Source organism: Urocampus carinirostris, chromosome 20, assembly GCF_059441175.1.
Source record: "Urocampus carinirostris isolate Australia breed hairy pipefish chromosome 20, RoL_Ucar_1.0, whole genome shotgun sequence".
Lineage (NCBI taxonomy): Eukaryota > Metazoa > Chordata > Actinopteri > Syngnathiformes > Syngnathidae > Urocampus > Urocampus carinirostris.
The window spans coordinates 21,022,740-21,044,322 of NC_142368.1; the positions used below are offsets into that span (position 1 = coordinate 21,022,740).

General features: G+C 42.9%; 1 protein-coding gene across 3 annotated transcripts in view; it reads right to left on the reverse strand.

Annotated features, from left to right (window-relative positions):
• The window catches only part of LOC148346553 (serine/threonine-protein kinase D3-like), a 42,580-nt gene that overhangs the window by 7,996 nt on the left and 13,001 nt on the right, over positions 1 to 21,583 (reverse strand). For 2 of the 3 annotated variants that reach the window (XR_015848214.1, XM_088324483.1), the window contains exons 5-16: positions 20,160 to 20,326; positions 16,095 to 16,281; positions 15,947 to 16,024; positions 15,755 to 15,884; positions 14,038 to 14,161; positions 13,894 to 13,971; positions 12,442 to 12,682; positions 11,343 to 11,395; positions 11,192 to 11,264; positions 10,959 to 11,065; positions 4,511 to 4,672; positions 4,346 to 4,444 (exon numbers count right to left, since the gene is read on the reverse strand). Coding sequence is in view for 2 of the 3 variants with exons in the window: in XM_088324483.1 (XP_088180609.1) it covers positions 4,346 to 4,444; positions 4,511 to 4,672; positions 10,959 to 11,065; positions 11,192 to 11,264; positions 11,343 to 11,395; positions 12,442 to 12,682; positions 13,894 to 13,971; positions 14,038 to 14,161; positions 15,755 to 15,884; positions 15,947 to 16,024; positions 16,095 to 16,281; positions 20,160 to 20,326 (1,499 nt within the window). In the remaining variant the exon portion in view is untranslated. The remainder of the gene's footprint in view (positions 1 to 4,345; positions 4,445 to 4,510; positions 4,673 to 10,958; positions 11,066 to 11,191; positions 11,265 to 11,342; positions 11,396 to 12,441; positions 12,683 to 13,893; positions 13,972 to 14,037; positions 14,162 to 15,754; positions 15,885 to 15,946; positions 16,025 to 16,094; positions 16,282 to 20,159; positions 20,327 to 21,583) is intronic. The other variant, XM_088324484.1, reaches the window with a different exon arrangement.

A 21,583-nucleotide genomic window follows, 5' to 3' on the forward strand; every position in this document is an offset into this window, starting at 1 on the left:
TTGCAGTCAGCAGGGATTTAGGTTTGTGGATAACTGGTCTGCTTTATGGGGCCGACCTGACCTGCTGAGGAGAGACGGCCTTCACCCTAACTGGGAAGGTGCTCTCACTCTTTCTAAAAATACAGATTACTGTTTAAGCCTTCCATGACAGGGTACACTAGTGCAGGCCAGGTCACAGGTGATTAGTGAACCTGTAACCATGGGTGTGGAGTCTGTAACGCTAGAGCTAACTAGCGCTATGCTAGATTCATGCAATTCACATAGTTTTTGTGGTTTAGAGCGTTCTACTGACTGCACCATACACCCTGATTTATACTCTTCTATAGCATCTTCTTCTGTGCTTCTTACCTCTGTTTCTCCCTTGTTAGGTGAGGAGGGAGAAGAAATAACATTATTTTCTACCAATAGTCATCCTGCTACTCCACCTGTCAACAATATTGCTGTGGTATGGAATTCGGGCCGCATCTGCCGTCATGCAAGGCACAAGACCCGGGACTGGCAGTATAATCCTGTGGAGGTTACCACTAAGGTTGCCATTAAGGTCCAAAACTCGCGAAAGGTTTCAGCTCAGTCCACAGTGCTGAAGGTTGGCCTTCTGAATAGTAGATCGCTCGCCTCCAAAGATTTACTTGTCAATGACCTTATTAATGAACACAATCTTAACCTTATTGGCCTATGTGAGACCTGGTTAAAACCAAATGAGTTTGTAGTGTTAAATGAGGCTTCTCCCCCTAACTTTGTGAGTTCGCACTTGGCACGACCATGCAAAAAAGGTGGAGGTGTTGCTCTTATATCGGAAGGTAAGTTGAGAGTAAGTTACTCCTAATACCCCTACTGGTTATAAAACGTTTGAAGCACTTGTTATGAGGTCCTTAATGTTAACACCAATTCATGTAGTTGTTGTGTATCGCCCACCTGGACCATACTCAAATGTTTTGGATGAATTTTCGGAACTGTTAACAGACTTAGTAACTTATGCGGACAATGTTGTAACTATTGGTGATTTTAATGTTCACATAAACTCCCCATCAAATTCACTTGCAATTGCTTTTAAGTCCCTGATTGATACATTTGGTTTCAATCAAATAGTTGATGTGCCCACTCATGAAGATGGGAACACTCTAGATCTCGTTCTGACCCGTGGCATAGTAGCCTCAAATGTTACAGTGTTACCGTATCCTAATGCCATCTCTGATCACTATCTTGTTAAGTGTGAGGTGCTGTTTAATGTTTACTGTGATATGGAAAATTTAGGCTTTAGCAGTAGCAATATCCGGTATTAGCTTTAAAAGAACTATTACCTACGGAAACTGCAGCCTTCCCTTCGTACACTGGGTCTGTTGACTCACTTACAAACAACTTCAATACTGCTTTGGTTAATGTTCTTGATTCTGTGGCGCCCCTAAGGCATAAATTTCGACCTAAGAAGAATACACCATGGTCTACTGAAGAAACCAGGTTACTCAAACAAGGTTGCAGAAAACTTGAAAGAAAATGGCGCACTACTAAGCTGGAGGTCTTCCGACTGGCCTGGTAGAATAGACAGCTTGCTGAAATATAAAGTAGCTCTTGCCTCAGCTAAAGCATCGTTTTTCTCTAAGATTATTGTCAAACATAAGAATAATCCGAAATTTTTGTTTGACACAGTGGCGAAACTTACCAGACAACAACTTAACCCAAATAGTTGTACTTATTCTGCTAACGACATTATGGATTTTTTAAATAAAAAGATTCAACTAATCAGGAATGAAATTTTAAAAGAACGCTCTGTATCCTCCTCCTATCTCAAAGATGTGGAGGTGTTAGGTAAGGACCGTGTCGGCGGTTGTTCAGAAACATTCTACAGTTTCAATGATTTGTCCCTTGATAGTCAAACACAGATGGTCAGTAGGGCCAAACAAACTACTTGCCTGCTTGATCTGTTTCCAGCTTCACTGGTGAAGGATCTGATTGGGATCTTAGGACCATCAGTTTTATTATTAATATATCGCTATCCTCGGGTATTGTTCCTGTAGCCTTCAAGTCTGCCGTCATTAAACCCTTGCTTAAGCGACCTAAACTTGACCCAGAAAGTCTAGGTAATTATAGGCCAGTGTCAAATCTGTCATTTTTTGCAAAATTACTTGAAAAGGTCGTTGCACAGCAGCTAAATGACTTCATGTCAGAAAATAACCTCTTTGAAACTGTCCAGTCAGCATTTAGGGCAACTCACTCTACTGAGACCGCCCTGGCTAAAGTAACCAATGATCTCCTTTTAGCAATAGATTCAGGTGCCTCATCAATGTTACTGCTGCTGGATCTCAGCGCTGCTTTTGATACTGTTGACCACAACATATTACTGGTTCGTCTAGAATCCATTGGTATCTCAGAAACTGTACTCTCGTGGTTTAGGTCCTACCTGTCAGACAGGATGCAATGTGTTAACTATGGCAATCTGACCTCTAAACAATCTAATGTCCCCTGTGGTGTTTCTCAAGGCTCTGTACTTGGCCCCCTTTTCTTATTATTTATATGATCCCGCTTGGTGACATTATCCGCAAGTATAATATTAGTTTCCATTGCTATGCAGATGAAACTCAACTGTATATGCCACTGGAAAAAACTGGACATTCAAGTTGTAGAAAAGTGGAGGCTTGCCTTACTGAGATTCAAAGATGGATGTCACTTATTTTTTTACGCCTTAACCCAGAAAAAACTGAAATGTTGATTATTGGTCCAGCTCGCTGTCGTCAGTTGTTTTCAAATACTACCCTGAACCTAGACAAATGTAATATCACCCATAGTGACTCGATCAAAAATCTAGGTGTTATATTTGATCCTAATGTGTCGTTTCAGTCACACGTGAAAAATATTACTAGAATAGCTTTCTACCACCTCCGTAATATTGCGAAGATTCGTTCGATGCTGTCCCAATCAGATGCAGAGGTTTTAATTCATGCGTCTATTACTTCTCGGCTTGTATACTGTAATGTATTGCTTTCTGGTCTCCCGATGTCTAGCATTAAAAGTTTGCAGCTGGTTCAGAATGAGGCAGCTAGACCTTTGACTAAGACCAAAAAAATCGAGCATATTACTCCTGTATTGGCCAACTTGCACTGGCTCCCAGTCCACTTAAGATGTGACTTTAAGGTTCTCTTATTAACATATAAATGTTTGCATGGGCTTGCATTATCTCTCTGATTTGATTTCCCCCTATGTTCCTTCACGGTGTCTGCGCTCGGAAAATGCCGGTCTACTTGTGACTCCGAGAGCCAAGAAGTCTGCAGGATCGAGAGCGTTCTCCATCCGGGCCCCGGTGTTATGGAATGCCCTGCCTCCGGAGATAAGAGCTGCGCCCTCAACGGAAGTTTTTAAATCGAGGCTTAAGACACACTTCTATTCCAAAGCTTATGATTGATGCCCACCTCATATTCTGTATTGTCCTGTCTTTTTACGACTGCCTGCCTGGTGGTGATACGAAGGAGAAGGACGATTTGAGATGAGTCAGCGGACCAGCGTCTGACCTGAAGCATGTCAACCCCTGCATTTACCAGCCGGCAGAGATAGGAAGCTGCGTCGTGCCCGTCATAGACTTTCTGGACTAGTTTACAGGCTGGGGGCGTCGTTGGTGTCATGCTCTTTCCGGACATTTTCAACATCTTACCTAGTGTTTACCATTCTGTGTACAGTAATGCTAATTGTGATTCACCCTAGTCAATCCTGGAAGGGGGATTACCACATGTGAGGTCCTTTCTCAAGGTTTCTCTTTTTTCCTCACACTGAGGTTTTTGAGTTGTTCCTTGCCCGCATGCTGGTTTAAGATCAGGTAATTGTACAATTGTGTAATTGTAATCCTGTGCAGTCCTTTGAGACATTTTTGTGATTAAGGGCTATATAAATAAATGTGACTTGACTTGATGGTGTAATAATAGTCTGGAGTCTGTAACAGTCTGGTCTGTATAGCCTTGAGACTTTTTGTGATTAAGGGCTATACAAATAAACATTATTTGACTTTAAAGCCCATAGATAAATTAGATACAGAGCGCCTCAGCCAAGTGTTAATTTGCAAAATCTTAAACGAAGAAATACGAATGTTTTAATGCTTTAACAGCTTGGTGTAAACAATTTGTTCCATTTCTTTTATTATGTGGCTATTTTAAAGCATTGTTAAGGGGTTGGCTTCTATGCGAGTATATATGGTAATATGTAACTCAATAGCGACTTTTGGAGTACTCTTTTGTGTTAGTAATCTGGCAGGCAACAGTTACATTTTAAACTAATAACTGTAACGAATTATTGTTCTCTGGAATGTGTCCGACACACCCTGAGGAGGATGAAGGAAGAGACATTATGGATTGTGTTGTACCTGTGGTAAAGGTCCTGCTGAGGCCAGAAGGACGTTCTCAGGCTTCAAGTCACAGTGGACAATGTTTTTCAAATGCAGATGTCTGAGGGCCACTAGGATCTGCAAATAACCAAATAAAAAGTCATTTTTCTTCAAATTGAAGAAATGAATATTGGTGGTTCTCACCTGGGTCACTAAGAATTTGGTGAGACGTTCCGGCAGGCGGCTCTTCTCGCTGGACAAAATCGTCTCCAGCATGTCACCGTGGAGCTTCTCCATGACCACAAATACTTGCTCGGGCGTCTCAAACATGCAGTCAAGGGTGACAATACCAGGGTGCTGGAGCTTCTGGAGTGAAAGAGGATAAAAGAGGGGAGGGAAGAGATGAAGAGGAAGTAAGAGAGAATAACAAAGGAGGCAAAGAAAGAAAGATTGAGAAAGACTCTTGAAAGAGCTTGGCGGGCCGTGAGACTGTTGATAAACAAGGTCGTGTCGTCACAATGTCACCAGTCACTTGAATACGTCATGCCAGAAATCGTTGGAGAGCTTAAACTCTTAGGATTCAGGATACATTTCAATATACCAGAAAACTATCAAGCCAGTATAGCTCACCAATAGCGTCCCCTGGGAGTCAGCTTATGGTACGATACTCCTCATGAATAGTCTGGTTACATTCACGAAAGTCCAGTGAATCCAACCGTGTGAAATATTTACTCCAACTCACACAATAATGTTGACAAATAAAAAGATCCACCTAAGAGCATTCCTGCATTGTTTGACAATTCTTGTTGTTCTCAGTTCGGTGTGGTCCATTATTCACTTTATAAAAATAATCAGACTCAGCCATGGCTCTGCTTTTCCCTATCCCTCGGCTGAGGGATGCAGTCAAAGGGATGGAGAGTCGTTTCTGAGGAAAGGTGTGTTTCCGCCATGTGACCAGCCAGGCGAGAATAAAAACCTATTTCTGTGTGTTCCAACGTAGATTACTCAATGTGAATAACACTTGCAGTGATTATTTCAAATTAGGAAGAAAAATCAGAGAGTTACCTTTCAAAAGAGACCAAACCCGTCCATATTCTCCAAACGGTTCATGAACAGTATTCAATTTACTTTGGGTAAGTCTTGTGTTGGGATTTTAGGTGAATTTTACGGGCAATGGACTCTGGCGCTTCATCACTTTTGCTGCTGCTGGACCTTAGTGCTGCTTTTGACACAGTGGACCATAATATCTTACTAGAACGGTTGGAAAAATGGATTGGTCTCCAGGAAACGTCCTCTTATGGTTCAGATCCTACCTCTCAGATAGGGCGCACTGTGTTGAATATGGCGAAATGACATCCGAGACCTTTAGTGTTACCTGTGGTGTTCCGCAGGGTTCAGTGCTTGGCCCCCTTCTTTTCAGCATTTACATGCTTCCATTAGGTGATATTATTCGCAAGTATAATATCAGTTTCCATTGCTACGCAGATGACACTCAACTATATCTCCCGATGGAGGAATCTGACACACTAAACTGTGCAAATTTGGAGGCCTGCCTCACTGAGATAAAAGAGTGGATGTCACTCAATTTCTTGCGTCTTAACTCTGAAAAGACCGAAATGTTAGTTATTGGTCCATCTAAATGCCGCGACTTATTCTCTAAAACTGCTGTGAACATTGACAAATGTCGCATCACACAGAGTGACTCACTTAAAAATTTAGGTGTCACATTTGACCCCGATCTGTCCTTTCACACACATGTGAAGAAAATTACTAGAACCGCTTTCTTCCATCTTCGTAACATTGCTAAAATTCGTCCTATACTGTCTCAGTCGGATGCGGAGATTATAATTCACGCGTTTGTTACCTCCCGTCTCGATTACTGTAATGCACTACTCTCCAGTCTTCCGATGACCAGACTCAAGAGTCTTCAGCTGGTACAAAATGCCGCAGCGAGGCTTTTAACTTGGACAAAAAAGTCCGATCACATCACCCCAATTTTGGCTAACCTGCATTGGCTCCCTGTTAGCCTAAGATGTGATTTCAAGGTTCTCTTATTATTATACAAAATCATACATGGACTTGCTCCCTCTTATCTTTCAGATCTGATTTGCCCCTATGTCCCGGTCCGAAGCCTACGATCTGAGAGTGCCGGTCTTCTGGTGATGCCAAGAGCAAAGAAGTGTTCTGCTGGTTCGAGAGCGTTCTCCATCCGGGCACCGGTGCTGTGGAATGCTCTTCCCCCTGAGATCCGATCTGCAACCTCAGTGGAAATGTTTAAATCTAAGCTTAAAACTCACTTCTACTCTATATCATATGAATAACCTAAACTGCTCAAGTGTAATAACCTGTGAAGCCCTTTGAGACTCTTTGTGATTACGGGCTATACAGATAAAAATGACTTTACTTGACTTGACTATAAACGTCTGTCAAGTACATTCACTTAAGTTAAAGAGGCTAGATTGTAAAGCCAAAACAAATAAGCGACATAATACATACAATAACAAAACATCTGTAAACCGTGCCTTGAGATGACCTGTTCAATTGATTTTGATTGATTATTGCTCCAGCGAAGGTCGGGGGGTCCCGTCCCTGTGCGTTGAGCCGACCAGATGAACCAGGTTTTTCCAATGCTGGCGGTCTTGTGCCAGCTGTTCTGCATCCTCTACAGCAACTCCGTGTTGTTGGAGGTCGCCCGCAATGACGTCGAGCCATCGAGTGCGGGGTTTCCCTCGTGGTCGTCTCCAGCCTGCTGCCTTTGGGTCAAACTGGAGAATGGCTCGTGTCGGATGGTCTGGTGGTAGACGAAGGACATGGCCAAACCAGCGGGTGCGGCGTTGTGCGACCAAGGAAGATGCTCGGGGCTGGCACGTGCGGGCTCTGAGCTCTTTATTGGAGACTCGCTGGGGCCACCTGATGTTCTCGATGGTTCTGAGAGCCCTGCTATCAAAACCGTCGATTCTTGTGGCCAGGGTGTCGTTCAGGGGCCATGTTTCTGAGCCATAAAGCAGGATAGAGAGTACGGCGAGGTTGTAAATGCGGAGCTTCGTCTTGCGTGCGATGGTCTGGTGCCGCCAGAGTGGTTTCCAGAGAGACTGCAGAGCAGATGCTGCCAGGGCTCTTCTGCGGAGAATCTCTGGTTTTAGGTCCCCATTGTGTGTCACCATGGACCCCAGATACACAAAGCTCTTGACAGGCTCTACGATGTCGCTACCAATTTGGATGGGAGGTGGATCTGGTCCATCACCAACATACATGAACTTGGTTTTCGTCCAACTCACTTGGAGGCCAAGCCGCGCTGCCTCTTCGCTGTAAATGCCCAGAGCGTCTCTCAGCTGGCTGTAGGAAGTGCTGAGCATGATGGTGTCGTCAGCATACTCCAGGTCAGTCAGGTGGTAGTTGCCGAAAGACACTCCGGGGATGCGCTCACTAACCCTGAACATCAGATGGTCGATGATGCAATTAAAAAGGTCGGGAGCAGCCACGCAGCCTTGACGAACGCCGCTGGAGATAGTAAACCAGTCGGAGTCAATGCCGTTGATACGGACACAGCTCTCTGCGTTGCTGTAGAGTAGCTTGAACAGGGCTATGATCTTGGGTGGTGCTCCGAGAGCTTGGAGGATGTTCCACAGTGAAGAGTGGCAGACGGTGTCAAAGGCGGCCTTCAGATCAATGAATCCGATATATAGATGGCGATCTTTACGGAATTCACGGGTCTTCTCTATCAGCAAACGGACGGCAGAGATGTGGTCCGTTGTGGAGCGGTTGGGCATAAAGCCAGCCTGCTGGGGACGGCGGCAGCTTCTGATTGCTGGAAGGGCACGGCTAAGCAAGATCCTGGTAAAGACCTTGCCCGGGATGGAGAGTAAGGTTATACCTCTGTGATTTCCACAGACAAGCCTGTCACCCTTGCATTTCCAGAAGGGCATGATGACTCCTCTGGTTCAGTCGGTGGGCAGCTGCTCCGATTCCCACACCTGGTTGAATAGGCAGGTTAGCCACTCCACCATGCCATCACCGCCGGCCTTGAGCATCTCGCCGGTAATGGCACAGATGCCGGGGGCTTTCTTGGTGTTCAGCTTCTTCAGAGCAGCTCTCACTTCCTCGGGTGTTACAGGGTCTGTGCAGCAGGCGTCGCTAGGAGGTGCTGTGTTTGCAGCCACTAGGGGGGTGGGATCAGCCGGGATGGTGCTGTGCTGCAAGAGGAGGCTAAAGTGCTCCTTCCAGCGCGCGAGACAGTTGGCTTCTGTCATGATGAGGTTGCCGTCTGAGTCTTTTACCAGGGCTGTCTTTATGTGTGGGCCGCTACGGGCTTGGCGTAGTAGACTGAATACGCGGCTCATGTTGTTGTTGTTGGCCGCGGACTCAAGCTGTTGGGCTTCTGCCTGCCAAAACCTCTCCCTATCTTCATCAATGGCCACATTGCGCAGGCGGTTCAGTCTCCGATACTCCGTGAGGTCGCCTCGGAGCCGGGCCTCACGCCGCTGGTCTATGATGTTTAGTGTCCTCTCTGATATCCAGGGCTTTCTCGGGGAGGATCGCGGGCGTCCGAGGACATTGTGAGCAGACTGGAGGACACTTTCCTTGAAGGCCGCCCAGTCTGTCAGCTTGTCAGGAGCCAGGGCATCGAGAGTGCGACGGATGGAGCAACTGAAGTCTCTGGCGATGTTGGGGTCGCTGAGTCGGGAGGAGTCGGGGCGAGGCAGAGTCTTGTGCTGGTTGGCTCGGAGCTTTAGCTTGAGCTGGGCCACCAGCAGACGATGGTCTGTGTTGCAAAGCTGTGCTCCTCTGAACACCCGGCAGTTGGTTACAAACGACTTCCAGCGTCGTGATATCAGGATGTGGTCCAATGCCTTCCTGGTTCTGCCATCTGGGCTGTACCACGTCCAGTGATGGATGCATTTCCGGGGAAACCAGGTGTCAGCAACACAAAGGTTGTTTTGGTGGCAGAGGAGGAGGAGGCGGTTGCCATTGTCGTTTGTTGTGCTGTCAATGAAGGTGGTGCCGACAGGTGAGCCGGGGGACCGATCATTGCTGGATAGAGTGGCGTTGGCATCGGTGAGGATGATGGTGACGTCGTGTGGTGGGGCTTGGTCGACAGCCTGATGGAGTTGGTCAAAGAACGCGTCCTTCGCATCCTCATCAGCGACATCGGTGGGGGCGTAGGCGACGATCACTGTCATCTTGCCGTGATGGTGGAGGAAGCGAGCAGACAGTAGTCTGTCGCTTATTGGTGTCCAGCTGATGAGGGACCTCCGGAGGGCTTTTGGAATGGCGAGAGCCACACCGTAAAGGCCGGTCCGACTCTCGGGGCCACTCCAGATGTAGCAATGGTTGCCAGCTGTTGTTTCACCATTGCCTTGCCATCGTACTTCACAGAGCCCTGCCAGGGTGATGTTATAGCGACAGAGCTCTCGGGACAGCAGGGTGGCAGCTCCGGGGCGAAGGAGTGTCTGGACATTCCAGGTGGCGACACGGGTCTTACGACGAAGGTCGATCCGTACTCGTTGGTAGGGGGCAGGCTGGGGTCCGTTACCGTGTTGGTCAGTCCGGCTTCTTTCTCTGGTCAGTTTCGTAACAAAGGGGGTTTCTCCTGGGTGAGTTGTTAGCCCTCCGCAGGATAGTCGGTTGGTGGGGCTGCCACCTCACAGCGTACCGACACGCTGGGGTCTTTGTTTGTCTGGAACCTACCCCGGAGACCGGCCCGCCATGGGTGACCCTACCAGGAGCAAGCTCCCGACGGTATCGCTCTCCAGGGTCACTGGAACACGCAAGCCCCCTCGCCGCATCAAGGACCTGTTCAATGCTGCAGTATATTAACACGTCCGCCACGATGGATGAGGCAGATGAAGCAAAGTCAGAGGCTGCAAAAGTTCCAAGTTAGATTAAAGGGACACTGTGTAATATTTGACCGCTAGATGTTGCTGTATTGTGGCATGCAACTGAAAATGAGTGCTGCAAAGCACAAGTAGAATACAAACTATCCAGACTCATGGTAACCAAACGGCACCATTTTACTCATGTTTTTGCCCAGTATTTTGTGAGTTTTTTTTTTCCGGTTACCCAAAGCAGCAAGATAGGGGACAGTTATGTCAACTCCCTCTAACTCAGGCTCATTCTATGTGAAAAGCAAATATTGTGACCCACGAGTGCCGGTATGTTTTTCTGATGGTTCATGTATCTTTGCCTACTTTTTAAATCAATTTTGCTTTTTTCACAAGTTAAGTTTATTGCAAATAAGTGGAGCTAACCAGTACACAAAGTATTTGTTGATAATCTTGGTTAAGAAAAAGCGTTTTTTTAAACCAGGCAAAAAAATTGTTTCTAGTTTTAAGAATAGTTTTTTTTAGAGAAAAAAGGCCAACACACAAAAAAAAAAAAAAATCACTTAAAATGAGCAAAAATTTCTCGGTAAATAATAATTAAAAAATCTGTTTCAGCAAACATGCCATAACAACCATACACAGCAAAAGAAAATCTCCGATCCAATAGGAGAAGGAATTGCTTATTTCATGTATATGTATAGTTTGGTTAAGTTTAATTTGGTTTGGAAGCCTATTCCCATCAGTAAAATAATAAAAATGATAGATTTTTATTATCCTGCATATTTTTCAGAAGATCAATTTCAGCCAGGAGGGGAATAAGGGTTGGGTACCTGCAAGATGGCCACTTCATTCCGCAACTGATTCTCCTGTTTGGTAGGAAATCTTATCTTATCAATGATCTTGATGGCAACATCTCGACCGGTCTTTCTGTGCTGGCCTGGGAGGGACCACAAAATCATAATGATAACCACATTGGACCACCCCCAAAATAATAAAAATGCATTGCTTTTATTTCAAGTGTACCACAGGAGGGAGCAGGCGTATCAAAAGTACAGTATCTCACCTCCATACACAATGCCAAACTGTCCTGAACCGAGGACATCGTCAGAGAAGATCTGATAGACAGAGCTGATGCCCTGGATGATGAAAAGGAATATAATCAAGCTTAAGATGATGATGATGATGATGAAAATTAATCTAGTTTGAGGACTCACCACATTCTCTTGGATCTCAGAGTTACAAACGGATATGCTGATTGTCAGTTCTTCTGTAGACAAACCACAACATCACTCTGTTGATTGTTTTATAAAATTAAACCAATCCTGACTTCCCGTTTACCAAAATAAAGGAGTAACAGTTTCAGCCTGCCAGGGAATTTCCATTACAGAATCAACTATCGATTCAGGATGGGTGTTCGAGTTTACAATCCGGTCAAATATTTTAATCCACCGCTCTTATTGTGGCTCATTGCGAGGAGAACTTCCTGTTCCTGAAAAAAACGTGTTGTATAATGTGCATTAATGTGATTGCAAAGAGGAGGGGGGTAACAAGGTAAAAGGCACTAAAAGGAGTTAAAGCTTCCTGTTAATTCCGAATAAAAAGCAAGTGAGATGAAGCGTAAAATCCTCTTTAATCCTTTCAATCACTTGAGTGTGACGAGCGAGCAAGGGTCACAGACGACATTAGGATTCAGCTTCCTGTTGCATCATCGCTAATGAGGACTTGAATCTCAATGATATCAAATACACTCCTGACCAATAGTTTGTCACTCATGTCTATTAAAGTAGCACGTTACAAAGGAAAGCATTCCTGGAACACAATTTTCTGTACTGTAAATGCATAATAAAATTCTGTAATGCAACTCATTACAACATGGTGAGTAACACTGCTACCTCTTTAAAGCAGACGAATTGCAACATCCTCTGACCATAAACGTGCTGTCCGGAATTTGAAACTTTGTTACTCTCTGCCTCCATCTCCTGCTTAAGTACATGCATTTCTTAGACACGCTTGAATAAACTTCCGATCTGGATGCCTTCTGGAGGCCTCCCTCGGGAGGTGTTCCGGGCATGTCCCACTGGCAGGAGGCCCCGGGGACGACCTAGGACACGCTGGAGAGACAATGTCTCTAGGCTGGCCTGGGAATGCTAAGGGATCCTGTCGAATGAGCTGGAAGAGTTCTTGGCTTCCCTTTTGAAGCTGTTGGTCCCGCGACCAGGCCCAGATGAGCCGCAGATAGTGGATGGATGGGTGGATGGATCCAAATGATATAAAATAAGCCTCTGAAATAACCATTAGTCACTCATTTCTCACCGTGGTCATTCTGCCTTTCCCCGCCCTGGCTGGGTTCGGGCGTAAGCGGCATCATCGCCCGGCGGATGGCTTTTTCCCAGCCACGTCCCGTCTCCCGAGCTGTGCCACCATCATCCTCGCCGATGTAGTAGATGGCACCGGATGCCAGGACCAAGCAGAAGCATGGTGGGCTGCTGGTCGAGGTCGGCGCCACAGAATCTCGAGACAATTCCACGCGCAGGATTTCTGACAAGGAGAGCTCCTAAGAATACAAAAACTGAACTTGAATTGCAAAATTACGTCGTCCATGACTAAAGTTTTACTTCAGAGCACATCTAATGTATTCAAATTTATCTTATCAAACATAGTCTTAACTTGATGTAGTTTCATCAGGTTCTATGCAAGAACTATATATAATGCATTTTAAAATTAATTTCAAGTAGGTTAAATATTAGTCTGTAATTAAATTTTGATTGATGGAGATATTAAACATCTTCCAGTCAAAATCTAGTCATATTCTAACTGTAATAAAATAAAATATAGTCTGTGACTAAGTTTTTATTAATGTAGTCTCACCTGGTCCTAGTCTAGGACTAATATTTATCTAAATTGGATTTCGATCTGGTCTTAATCTAGTCGAAATACATTCTAGTGCAAATAAATTTAAATGTAGTCTGTGACTATGTTTTATTTAAAGAGAAATCACAATAAACCTCTTCTGGTCTAAAGCTAGTCCCCAGTCTAATTTAAATCAATTAAAATGTAGTCTGTCACTTTTAGATAATGTATCACCTGGTCCTAGTCGATGCGTGACGTTTCTCACACTAGCTTTTATTTTACAGGAAATGGGGACTAATGCACGTTAGGCAATGGTCTGGCGTGGAATGACAGGAAGCCAGAGACCGAAGAGATCGATACCAATTGACAGGATTAAAATTGAAACAGGATATTGAAATTAAACAGGACAAACTAGACGGGGACGGGAACGGAAACTGGAGAGAATAATAAACAGGACAAAAATAAACGGGAACAATACCAGACACAAAATACCAACAGTAATGAGGACTGAGTCAAAACCCATGTCTTGCGGGGCAGAAGTTCGTTGACGGACTGACAAAGGGAGATTAAGAGCACTGAGCTTAAATAGAAGGAAAGCCAGTCAACGAGCTGCAACTGGCGCCACACGGCAGGGGCCAATTGGGCGCCATGGCAACCGTGACATTCCGGGGTTTTAATTTCACATCTAAAAATCACATAGTCTTCATTTAAAACAAAATGCAATCTTTTTTAAATCACATTCAAATACAGTTTTAATTAAATCTGAAAAAAAAATCGTATTTAAAACATGCCGAGTTTAGGTCTAGTCTAGTACTCACCTCTTATTAATGTCTGTTAGCTTAACATTAGCAAAGTGTGTCCACAACCATTAAGGTTAATTTTAATCTAATACCAGCCACCTAGCTTCATACAAACCTTGTAGAACTTGGCTCCGCTCTGGTTCTGGAAGAAGGTGAGACTTTTACTGTCGAGACACCAATAATGTCGCTTCCTCTGCAAAGATACATCAAGGTCAAGAAGTGTAGTTACAAAAGTGTTTTTTTTTGTGTTTACACTAACCATGTTATCATAACTACTGTAGTGGACCATCCAACCTTCCTTGACCACAGTTGAGCTTCTCCTCTTGGCATGTTTGATGGACTGGACCACTCGCATCAGAGGGATGTTGCTACTGGTTGATGGGCTGCATGTGCAAACACACACACAAGCGACTTTTTTTATATCCATTGTTTTTATTTTACCCTTCTTGATTGCATTATAGTTTGTTAAAAAATACCTATAATTTGGTAAAAAAGAAAAAGAAAAAAAAAGCACCGATTCAACTTCCGTAAAATTTCAGACTATATCCTGCAACTTTTTTCCCAAGCATTCAACCCTGTGGCTAATGCAACGATGCGGTTAATATGTGCATTTTCTTTCTACCGGGTGCCTGAGTGGTAAAGGTAAAAGACGAGACAGGTGGAATATATGTGTCGAGGAAGACGCATGTTTAACGTAACTTTGCGCTTTGTGCATAAATAAAAAGTAGCATGAACAGACCCTCGTTGGCGGGGGTGGAGGGGGGTCTTGATCAAAGCCCAGCCGACTGAAAAAAAGAGCCATGTTTTTTGGGAGGATGTGCCTTTATCAAAGCCCAGCCGACTGGACAGCTAGGTGTGTGAGCGTGTGGGCCCACGAAAGAGAGCGAGGAGCGGAGCGAGAAAGACAACAAAGGCTTCGGTCTGACAAACGCTTAGCGAGATGCAGAAAGAACGCAAAAGAGCAGGTGTCCGGTCACAATATGAAAGACGCCATATGAACTGAAGAGTCTCAAATCAAGAGGTGCTGATTTTAGGAGGAAGGCCGTGTGAAATTCACATTTCTGGTTGTTGTTTTTTTTTAGTACAATATAACCTATTATCTATCAAAAAAACGATTATATGCAGTTTTCTAAACACCAATTGGGAGGAGGGATTAAACCAAACTGGCCCAAGTTCTTTTTGAATAAAGTCACACAATTTTTGGTTCTGTTTTATATCCTCCAGATGACTGTGTTTCGGGTTGTCTTTCAACAAAACAAGGCAATATTAGTTTTTTTGTAGACGAAAAAACTAGCAAGCAGTGATATGGGATCAGGGCAGGAATGGAAATATAAAATAATAAATGTTAATACTTATTCAGTGTTGAAGTTCTTTCACATTTAACTTTAAGTTTTGAATTTCTTTCTAAAAATCGCAGATTTATTTTACATTTTATATCATATATTATGAATATTATCAAAATAATTAGTATGTAACTATTGAGTGTGCTGAGCGCCTGCAGATGCAGAGCTAGGCACCCGATTCTCTTGGCTCATGGTGGAGGGCGAAAGAATTGTTATTTCGAGCACACATTGGCCCCATACAATAAAAATAGTGATCGTATTCGCAAACACCAAGTCAAGCCATCCAGTATTTTGTTTCTTGTTACATGGACTTTTCATAATGAAGGATTACCTATCCATTGATGCTTTTATTCAGAAAGAGCAGCGTTTCAACTTCATTTTATGTTTAGATGAGACAATAACACTTTTCTATGCTACCGTTTATATGAAATGATGAATAAGTTGTAGGTTCATCTATTTGTAGATTTGACTCTGCCTCACAAGACACTAACCTCAACGCACGTCACTGCTGGCAGGATAGGTCAAATAAAGCCAAGAAGTGTCCACTTGACACACATTGGGTTATGCTTCTTTTTAAATCGACCTATTTCTGACCCAACAGTTGCAAGAGTGCATTGAAAGGCCAAAAATCACCTGATAGCTGGGCTTGTCTCCTCATCCTTCTCGCCATCATCATGGTCTTGGGAAGAAACCCTTCGGTTCTGCTCGTCATCGCAATGTCCTGCGTCGCCATTCTCCCCCTCCGATGTGGGACTGGAATTCCCTTGTTGAAAACAGGGAAGTATGAACACGAGACAAACGAGGGTGCTGGTCTCGTGGTCTCACCTCCATTGATGCTGAGTTCCCCCATGCAGTCACGAGGGACTTTGTCCACGCACCTCTTGTGGCAGTTGAACTTACAATCTGGACCAAAGGCAGCACAATTCAGAAACGTCCAAATATTTTGATGGCGTGGTGGTACGAGCGAGCTGACCTTTGCACTGCAGGCCTTGTCTGAAAAGACCCTTAAGCGGACGCTTGCAATGTTGACAAACAGTGGGTCTGGCGTACGTGTGCACAGAAAACGTGTGCGGTAGATTAACACCTCCCTGAACCGGTTTGTCTGACCAAGGCGTGCGGCCGGTCAGCGTGGGGATCCCGACACCCGGCAGGGGGCGCTGCTGTACAAACATGCACAAAAACAATTGTGCACATACATTAGAGTTAAATTGTTAAGCCTGAGCCAAAATTCGGGTCAGGTCAGGCTAATCTCTTGCAGCCTTTTTTTTAATTATTCACTCATCATTGTTATTCATTTTTCTTTGTGGAGGATTCGCGCGATGGATTCCCTCCCCCTCGCACACAGCCCGCGTTCGACCACTCATTGTCGGCGAGTGCGCGGATGCAGGCTGCGTTGTGCAAGAAGGGAACCGAGTCCATGCGTGAATTGTCCAAATAAAAGAGAAACTAAGAATAACGATGGGTGGATAATTAAAGAAAAAGGCAGCAAGAGAGAAGCACTCATCCTCTCAAGTACCCACAAATGAATAATTAAATTTTGGGTTTATTTCCGGCTCAATTCCTTAAATCAAATGAATTTGTTGGGTTCGGGCTATGTCAGACTTGATTATATGTGGACCTGTATGGATTTCTTTAAGGCCTGATCCAACCTTTAACACACATACATACCAGGAAGTGCTAGAGCCCTTGCCACTGTGCTGTTTAGCGAATTTTAAAAACATTTAAAAAAAAGAGTTCATACAAGTCATATTGACAATTAAACCTTGTCAAGAATGTAAAAAACTTTTTGTTAAGATAAAAACATTGAAAACAAAACATTAGGGAGCTGAGGATATAAAAAAAAAATATTTAAAGTAAAATGTCACCGTGCTGTCTTTCCAAAATGATTGCAGCTGAGAGCAATAATACATTTATGGTCACATGGACTCCCATTGTTATTCTTCATTTTTAATACCCTGAAAACCTTGCGTAAAAATGTTGAAAAAAAATAAATTTTATAAACAAAAGTAAAAGTGCATTTAACGTGTACAAATTATTACTGCAATTCTCATTTAGTGTTTAATAGGGACCAGAAATCCCTGCAATATGTGAAAAAATCCGCGAGGTAGCCGTGCACTTTTTTAAAGATGCTCACAGAAACAGTTAACCTGGGATAATGGATTGCGGCCGCACACGTGCTGTTCATTTAGGATGGGAAAACAGATTCAAAGAGCCGCGATGCAGGACAAATTTGCTCTCTTGGCTCTCATTCTCAGCAATTGTCAACTAGGGGATAATGGATCTTGGCCAAAATAGTCCACTTTATTCTAGGTGGGTCACAATAGCATGTTTCAGTGGCCTGAACCCAAAAAATGCACACTACTTTGATCTCAGAAATTGTTGACCTAAGATAATGACTGCAAATGTGTATTTCATTTTAAGTGGGCCAAAACGGCCCGCCCCCGAATAAAAGTGTCTTATGCCAGAAAGTAGGAAGCGTAGAGTAGCGAGTGATTACAGTATATTCGTGAAATCACAATTATTAAATTGGCTTGACATGTACTAATGGGATAGGGGAGTACTGATATTGGTACTCATGACGGTGGTCAACCCCTGTGGCCGTTAAAATTATTGTCGATTTAATGCAATCTAGTTGAACTGAAGGGTACAACTATTAATTGAGACGTATTTGACAACTGATTTATCTTCAGGAACTTTTTTTTACATCATATGTGTTGAAACGTTCTACATTTCATCCACCTAATAAGAAGTCTCAGATTTCTATAAGCTGTGTTAAGTGGATTGATTGATCTTTTTTTTAAAGCCAAAATAAAAAATATTCAAACTGGTAAATATTCACATTTCAATCCTAATATCCTCACATAACAGACCAAACTAGTCAGTGAAAGATTAGTATTAGTTTATGTTTGTGAACTATCATTGTAAACTCGCTCATCATAATAGGCTCCACCTTTCTAAGCTCTGCATCCTGAAAAACCAAAGTAGATGAGCTTCTATTGAAAAAGAAAAAAGTGTTGATTGTGCAAGTAATGCCGTCTTTTCTAATATGCCAAAAGTTGTGGACAATTTGTAGTAGGGCTTGCTTTAGAACAATACCCAACGGATTTGGTTTTGTACATAGGTTTCTTCATTTTCCTCATGTTGAGGTTTTTGAGTTTTTCCTTGCCCTCATGTAAGTTTTAGATCAGGGGATTGTGTAATAATAGTCTGTGGTTTGCAAGAATCTGTGGTCTGTGCAGCCCTTTGAGACTCCTTATGATAAACGGCTATACAAATAAATATAAAGAATGATCGGTTCACCCCTAAAAAGTAATGTACCTTTCAAAACACAATCTAGATAAGAGATTATTTGTAAAAGACATTTTGGACAAAATAATACATTTGGATGTAGATGTAGATTAAATACCGTATTTTCCGCACATAAAATCTGATTTTTTTTTAAAAAAGCTGACTATGCGCCTTATAATCCGGTGCGCCTTATATATGGATCAATATTGAATTACAAGGTCTCGCAACTTACGGTAAGCAGCCACCGACTCCATTTTTTGCGTAGAAGAAGTGCGCTGTGCATAGTGGAAAATATTAAACAACGATTCTCTTTTATTTGTGCGTTTGTATAAAGACCCTGAAATGGCTCCTATTAAGAGACACGCTTACAACGCAGAGTTTAAACTCAAGGCGATCAGTCACGCAGTAGAACATGGGAATAGAGCAGCAGCGAGAGAGTTCAACATTAATGAATCGTTGGCATATAAGGAAGACTAAACAAAGTTTCCGTGGCAATAAAGCAAGATGTCCACAGTTAGAGGACACACTTGAACAGTGGGTTGTTGAACAAAGAGCAGCAAGTACATGTGTCAGTACAATAACTATTCGAATGAAGGCAACAGCGCTGGCACGGGAACTTAACATTAAAGAATTCAGAGGTGGTCCTACTTGGTGTGTGTTTACGTTTTACATTTTACAGTTATTATGGTATTGCTTTATTGTTTTGCACTTGTTGTTTTTGCACATTACGAGTGTCACTATATTGCGATTGCACTAACGTTTCATTTACCATAACAGTATCAGACGTTTTTTTGCGTGTTGACTAAATGGAGGAAAAGTAAAATGTTATGCCTGCTGTTGTTCAAAGATGTTAAAGATGTGTCACGAAAATGCTTTATCTCAGAGAAAATAATAAAACGGCTGTTTATTCATTTTGGGAGTGAATGGAGTTGTGGAAAGCTTGTTTGTTATCTATTGATACAGTTTGACTGACCTATCTGACTGTTTTGTTGACATTCCCTTTAGCGCGGCACCATCTAACGGTTGCATAACGTAACTACATCCTCTACTGCAGCCAAGTCAAGTTAAGTCACATTTATTTATGACGCCCTTAATCACAAAAATGTCTCGAAGGACTGCACAGGATTACAATTACAAAATTGCACAATTACCTGATCTTAAACCAGCATGCACTTATAGCGCCTTATAATGGGGTGCGCCTTATGTATGGTAAAAGTTTAAAAACATATTATTCATTGAAGGTGCGCCTTATAACACGGTGCGCCTTATAGTGCGGAAAATACGGTACTAGGATTTGGGAAGCATCTTTTAATTATCTTAGATTAAAGTTAAAGGGGTGTTACCGTGGTACTAATATCAGTCTGGATAAAAAGTAGTAACAAACATCTCCAAAACTAATTCAATGATAAGAATAAATAGGTGCATATTTTTGGGCGGCGTAAGCACAACAAAACATTTGGACCAATCTGACCACCAGCTGGTCTCAACCTGAAAGGACTCATGTGAGCTCCATTTTGATAATCCACCTTCTTATGTCACGCGCACACAAACATGCACGAACACAAATAAATGAGTAGTGATGTAATGAGCTGTGTGTGAACCAGGATGGAAAATCCGCTGCTTTGCCTCGGGGCACCAGTGTGTGCGCGTGTGTGTGTCTGTGATGCTTGCACAATCCAGGCCAGCTTGTGTCTGATCATGTGGTTAATTACACATTACAATGTGAAAAAGCACAATGCCTGTTTGGTACCTCTTCCTGCGGTGTGCCGGTTATTTTAAGAACGTCCATTGAAGGCTGGGGAAGAACTGAAAAAGCAGCGCCGCTCAGGGAGAGGTTGGAGGCTTGTCTCCTTTTGATGCTGCTGCACTTGTTTGGGATTTTCATCGCGCAACGCTTGTGGAAGTTCTGTCCACATCCTGCATAGTTGACAAGTTTTAAGTTCAGTACACACTCAAAATACGTAAATTGGTTTTGAATTTGCAAGAACAGGAGACAGACCGGACCTCAGATAAGAAATTCTAACCAGTTATAAATCCCTCCCTGAGCACTTTCCTTTTAATAAATATACTAGATTACGATAGCAGATATGCCCTAAATGGTGTGAATACCACAGAAAAGCAACATGATTGGCCAATAGTTACAATGACATAAACCAGTGTTATTCAACCAGTGTGCCGGGGCACACTAGTGTGCCGTGAGACCTTGTCTAGTGTGCCGCTGGAATTTGCCCAATTTTATCTTTCAAAAAAAATCAGGCCATTATTCAGTATTTTTGCTATCTTCAGATGAAGAACTGTAATAGTCATCCATATCATTAGGTGGCAATAGTTTTTATATACTTTTTATATACTAATTATCTGCTCATGAGGTAGCACAGTACATTTAATAACTTAATTTGTTTAACAAAGCGGTTTAAGATTGCACTGTAAAAAAATAAAAACATAGATAAAGCATATCATAAATTATTTTAAGTATTATTTTCTTCTTTTTATATACTAATTACATATAGTACAGTGAAATATGTGACATAACTTTATTTTCAAACATTTTCGACGGACAGTGTGCCTCGGAACCTTTTTATAAATAAAAGTGTACCTTGCTTCAAAAAGGGTTGAAAAACACTGATTTAAACCAAGGCTTGGGAACCTATGGCTCGCGAGCCATATATGGCTCTTTTCATGAGTCCATATTGATGCCGTGCAAATTTTCTCCATTTTGTTCCAACTTGGCATGAACAAAGCCATTGTGGTGCATACAAAGCAGAGTCAGCACTGAAATTTTAAATGGTACTGTCCAGTATATATGGCTTAAATTTCTAACTACAGTTTACAGTCATATTGTCACATCAACCAACCCCGTTCTGACTGTATATTTTGAAGGAATCCTTTATACGGAAGATCATTAATAAAATCCATGTTCACTATTGAGACATTATGATGAAAGCCCACATAAAAAAATGTAAACAGGCCAAAACGCCAGTAGAGCACCCAGAACAATTTGATTGGGTGAGCGGTAGGGATTGGCAGAGCTATACACAGAATGTAAGCGCTCCATTCTCTCACCCTACTCTTCCGCACCGAAGGTAATACGTGGGTATCCCCATTTACAGAAAGTTCTGAAGGGTTTACAAAAGAACTTTGCTTGAACTTTGTCTTGAAAAAATTATATAGGAC